General features: G+C 40.9%; 1 protein-coding gene across 1 annotated transcript in view; it reads right to left on the reverse strand.

Moving 5' to 3' along the window:
• The window catches only part of sting1 (stimulator of interferon response cGAMP interactor 1), a 7,734-nt gene extending 5,946 nt beyond the window's left edge, over positions 1-1,788 (reverse strand). Inside the window, exon 1 of the mRNA XM_063187893.1 lies at positions 1,698-1,788. Within this exon, the coding sequence (XP_063043963.1) occupies positions 1,698-1,712 (15 nt within the window). The 5' untranslated portion in view covers positions 1,713-1,788. The remainder of the gene's footprint in view (positions 1-1,697) is intronic.
• Between the last annotated feature and the right edge of the window lie 3,145 nt (positions 1,789-4,933).

Consider the following 4,933-nt stretch of genomic DNA (forward strand, 5'->3'; position numbering starts at 1 on the left):
CAATGACAATGGGAGTGTGCCAGGTGGGCTTTAATTTATCAGCTCTCGATGACCCAATGATGAAACTAGCATTGATCAGTCTGTCAAAACTTAATTTGTACCAAGTAGCACAGCAAACAAGCAGCACTACAAGCTAGCTCTCAAAGCAAAGCAGAACTTTCAGCAAGCACATAATGTGCAACATTGCCACATATGAGGCTACACACAGAGCAAGTGCCACAAAGCAAGCTTTCACAAAGGAAATCATGCAAGCTTGTGGGCAAGCAAGCAAACGATTGTTGTTTCCTTTGAAATTGTTTCATGCTTGATAGTATCAGAGAATCTTTAACCATTGAGAGTGACTGAAGTTCTTCGAGTGGTATTTCAGCTTGATGGCGATCACGGACAAGTGAAGGATGATGAATGGGTTTCAATGGCACTGCCTCAAATAATTTGGTCGGCACCACAATGGCCAATACTGCTATTGTGCAGTACATACTGTTTATGGTCAATGCCTGCCTGAAAGTAATGTTTTCACAGTAGTGGTCTGTTTTCTCGAAAAACAGTAGAACGCTGTTGCAGAATTGCCCTAAATTAACGGCTATTTTTTAGACCCATCTTAGAAGATGTATTACTCGAAAAGGAAATCTTACACTTTGGAAGAGAGTGGGGTAGGCAAACAAATGGCAGACTATCATCAAGGCATGTGAAGAAATACCTATATGAACTGAGGGAGAGGCAGAACCAATAGAACAGACACAGACATTTGAAATATTCTATGACATGCCAACTGAAGTGACATATCTGGTCTGACTGCCCCCCTCTCTCTGTGTGTGCTGAACAGTGATGGGCATGTGTTCTGCCCTTTGTACTGTGATGTTGTTCTAGTTTCTGAATGTCTATATTTGTATGATTCACATCCTCCCCACATGCTATAACAACCTGTGGAACATGTGGGTGGGATGTACAGGCTAGTTACACAACTTTGAACATGACGTGTGGCATTTCCCAGCAAATGTTATCTCTCTATCTATGCTATCTGCTTTTATGATGCGTGCATGAGTGAAATAAATATTGCGGAATGAAGTTTTGACTTAATGTGCACTGTAGCAACGAGTATGTAAATGTAAACCGTCCTCCAGAGTAAGGATAATAAAGCTCCTATTATACTGTGTCATGCCCTGAGGCCATCACCAAGTTGTTTCGATTCACACGGGTCTCTATTCACATTGTATTACGCATGCAACGTTTAATGTCTACTTTTTATTGCATTTCACTCAATCAACTATTTTCGTGAAATTATTTATGCTTCAGCGTATCCTTATTGTACGTTGCATAATCATAATATAATCCTTACGTAGTTGATACAGGATACTAGTAACATCAACTAACCCTGTGTGATAAATGATGTGCAACATAAGCCAATTCCATTTTATATTCTACTGACATATTAATCCCATTCAGCGAGCAAATGAAATATAGTAACCCCTTTCCATGTAGCCTAGTACCTATGCTAATCCTAATTTTATGAACTAACATCTGCTCAGCACCAGACCTAGGTTGTCAAGGGTTGTTGTGACAAAAGTTGTCTCATAGATCTCCATTTGCAATGTAATGTGTAATAACTGCAGTGAATCACAACTTGTTCAGACACGTTGCTGTCAATAGAAGATGTCATTATAAAATACTACGAGTAAGAAAGGAATGTGGAATCTCACCTTAAGAGGCTGCATCCTTCTTCAATGAAGCGGTGCCACAGAGAAACACTTGTGTGTAAGTCTAAACCCTTTCTCTTTCAGTTGAGGTCACACCCCCCTTTCTAGTTTACCGTCCTCTCCTCCCACACAGAGGTTTCTATCTTTCACTTTCATGTTCCAGGAAGGGATAAAAGCAAAGGGAGATTCATGGGGGGAATGGATGGTTATTAAAATATGGCTGCTCAGATGAATTTGCTTCCTGTCACAGTGTCAATGATAGAGTTTCTCTCTCTCTTTCTCTTTCTCTCTCTCTCTCTCTCTCTCTCTCTCTCTCTCTCTCTCTCTCTCTCTCTCTCATACACACGCTCTCACATACAAACACTTCATTTTATAAACAAAGTAGTATTCAGGTCCACACACACACACACACACACACACACACACACACACACACACACACACACACACAGACACACAGACACACACACACACACACACACACACACACACACACACACACACACACACACACACACACACACACACACACACACACACACACACAAACACACAGATAATATTCATTATTTTGGTTACTCAATCATTCACCCTGATGTCACGCAGGTGGGCGAGCTGTTTTTGTGTTGGCATCCCTCCCTTAGTGTGCAAATGTCATGAAAATGTCATGACAAGCGTTCATAAGGTGCTCAGTGAGCCTTGCTCTGTGCATTATAGATCTTAGTGATGATGGGAAAACCACATCAATAACACATAGCTATTAAGGAGCTTCAGCAGTTTCACATGGAGGAGGAAAGGGAGGACAAAGATGGAAAAAAAGATGGAGACAGAATAGAAGAGAAGAACGAGGACCTGCCGTGGACTAACGGTAGGGCACTGGGCTACTGAAATATGCCGGTGACCTGGGTTCGATTCCGGTTAGGGTCATTTGCCGAACCTTCCCCGTTTCTCTCTCCCTGCTCATTTCCTGTCCTTCTGTAACTTTCCTGTGATAATAAAGGCAAAAAAAAACAAAAATTCACACACACACACACACACACACACACACACACACACACACACACACACACACACACACACTTCTTAAAACCAAAATGTAAACAAAGTACAGTAAAATTCAGGTCTAGTTTTCACCTTTGCATAGGGTGAGCACCTTTGCATAGGGTGAGATAAGCATTTACTATAGATGACCTTTACAACAAACAGGTCAAAAAGACTAGCTCTGCAGAAAACGTTAAGGTGCACTGTGTAGTTTTTTTTTTTTTCAGAATTTATGCTGCTCATTCAGTTGTTCAGTCAAGTGTTACCATTTCCACAAATAGTTACCACAACCATCAACTTCTAAGTATTCATTACGACTGTGATAATTGCACTTTTTATACATGCAAAGGAGGATCTTCTCCCTCTCACCAATATTGGTAAATATTAGTTTATTACTTAGTAAATATTCACGAAACAATCACATTTGGCACTAAGCAGTACAGTTTCAATGAGCAGCATAGTTGCAATACCTACTCTGGTCACAGTCCTTCACAGTGCACATTTAAGAACATTCTTTATAGGCGTAATCGACAAACATTGGGCTACAGCCAATTTGTTATACAGGGTAAATATAATGCACTTGTTTTGGTTACTATAGTGCTTCACAAAACATTCCATTACCTACACAGTACGTCATATGAATGTGTGCAATTTGCTGTTTACAATGGAACCAAGCGTTTAACGGTCTAAAGATTTTGATTTTGGCCCCTGGTGAATTTGAGTTTTTGTTATTTCAGGATGTATACATGACTGTTAAGCAATGATACAGTTGCCTGTCTTAATCTTGTGCTGATTATTTCCAGCCCCTGTTGTTTTTCCTAAACTGAGGACATGGTGGTGTTTTCCCTTCCCCATATGCACACCTGTAACACATTGATCTAAACTAAGGTATGAGACCTGCAAAAGCTACCGATGATAATAGCCACCGTGGAAAGTGCATGCACAGAAATACCACTGGAATTGTGTCTGATCTGCATTGTCAGAAGTGCTTGGAACAGAATGGATGTCAGCTTGACAGTTGATGGCAAAACAGTATAATGATGTTTGTAAATTGTATTACACTTACACGTACAGTAAATTAAATGATTTATGATAAGACACATTTACAATGAAGTGACGTCCGTTTTGGGGGTTGACCTGCAGTCTTGGGTTCACACCATGAATGCTTTATTTGTATGCAAATAACTTGTGGTGTTATTGGCTATTGGTTAGGTAGCTCACCAAGACGTGTGTCTCAGTAAGCGGCACTTAATCACAAAATGCACACTTGAAGGCTGGACCCAATTCGCCCATGCTATTAAAAATACATTACTAGGTGGCCAAAACTATAAAGTGTTATTTTGCTGGATGTTTCAATTCTATTGTAAGTGGCGTGTGCTCTCCTGACTCATTTGGCATCCTTCGCAGGCCTGTCAATCAATAACGTGTTCACACAAGAAGTGAAGAGCCACAAAAGAGCTTCATGCATATTTTATTCAATAGTAAAAAAGTGATTAATCCCATAGGGCATGCTTACATGGTCTTTACAGTAGGGAGAACCAGAACAGCACGAGAGAGAGAGAGAGAGAGAGAGAGAGGGAGAGAGAGAGAGAGAGAGAGAGAGAGAGAGAGAGAGAGAGAGAGAGAGAGAGAGAGAGAGAGAGAGAGAGAGAGAGAGAGAGACAGAGACAGAGCGAGAGCGAGAGAGAGAGAGAGAGAGAATCAATTCTCAGAGGATTGCTCCCTCAAAGCAAAACACCAAATATGAGACCAAATCAGAAAGAAAACAGCTCCAAGCTTTCAGCATCAGAATCATAATAACCAGATTAATAATATCATAAAGAAAGGAGAAGAGAATCCAGCGAAGAAGAAGAAGAAGAAGGATAGGAGGAATACAGCTTGTCCTTAAAAATGTGGAGACACAGTTAGCTGAGTGTCTTTTATAGATTTTACATCTGAAAGGTCCATGCAAACATGCTCCTGCAGATACTGCGTGTGTTTATAGAGTTAGAATATGCACGCAGACGTATACACACACACGCACACACACACGCACACACACACACACACACACACACACACACACACACACACACACACACACACACACACACACACACACACACACACACACACACACACACACACACACACACACACACTGCACACAGGCTGACACAATTGTATTAACACGCATACACCAGGTCAACAAAGAAACT

The sequence above is a fragment of the Engraulis encrasicolus genome, chromosome 22 (genome assembly GCF_034702125.1).
Source record: "Engraulis encrasicolus isolate BLACKSEA-1 chromosome 22, IST_EnEncr_1.0, whole genome shotgun sequence".
Lineage (NCBI taxonomy): Eukaryota > Metazoa > Chordata > Actinopteri > Clupeiformes > Engraulidae > Engraulis > Engraulis encrasicolus.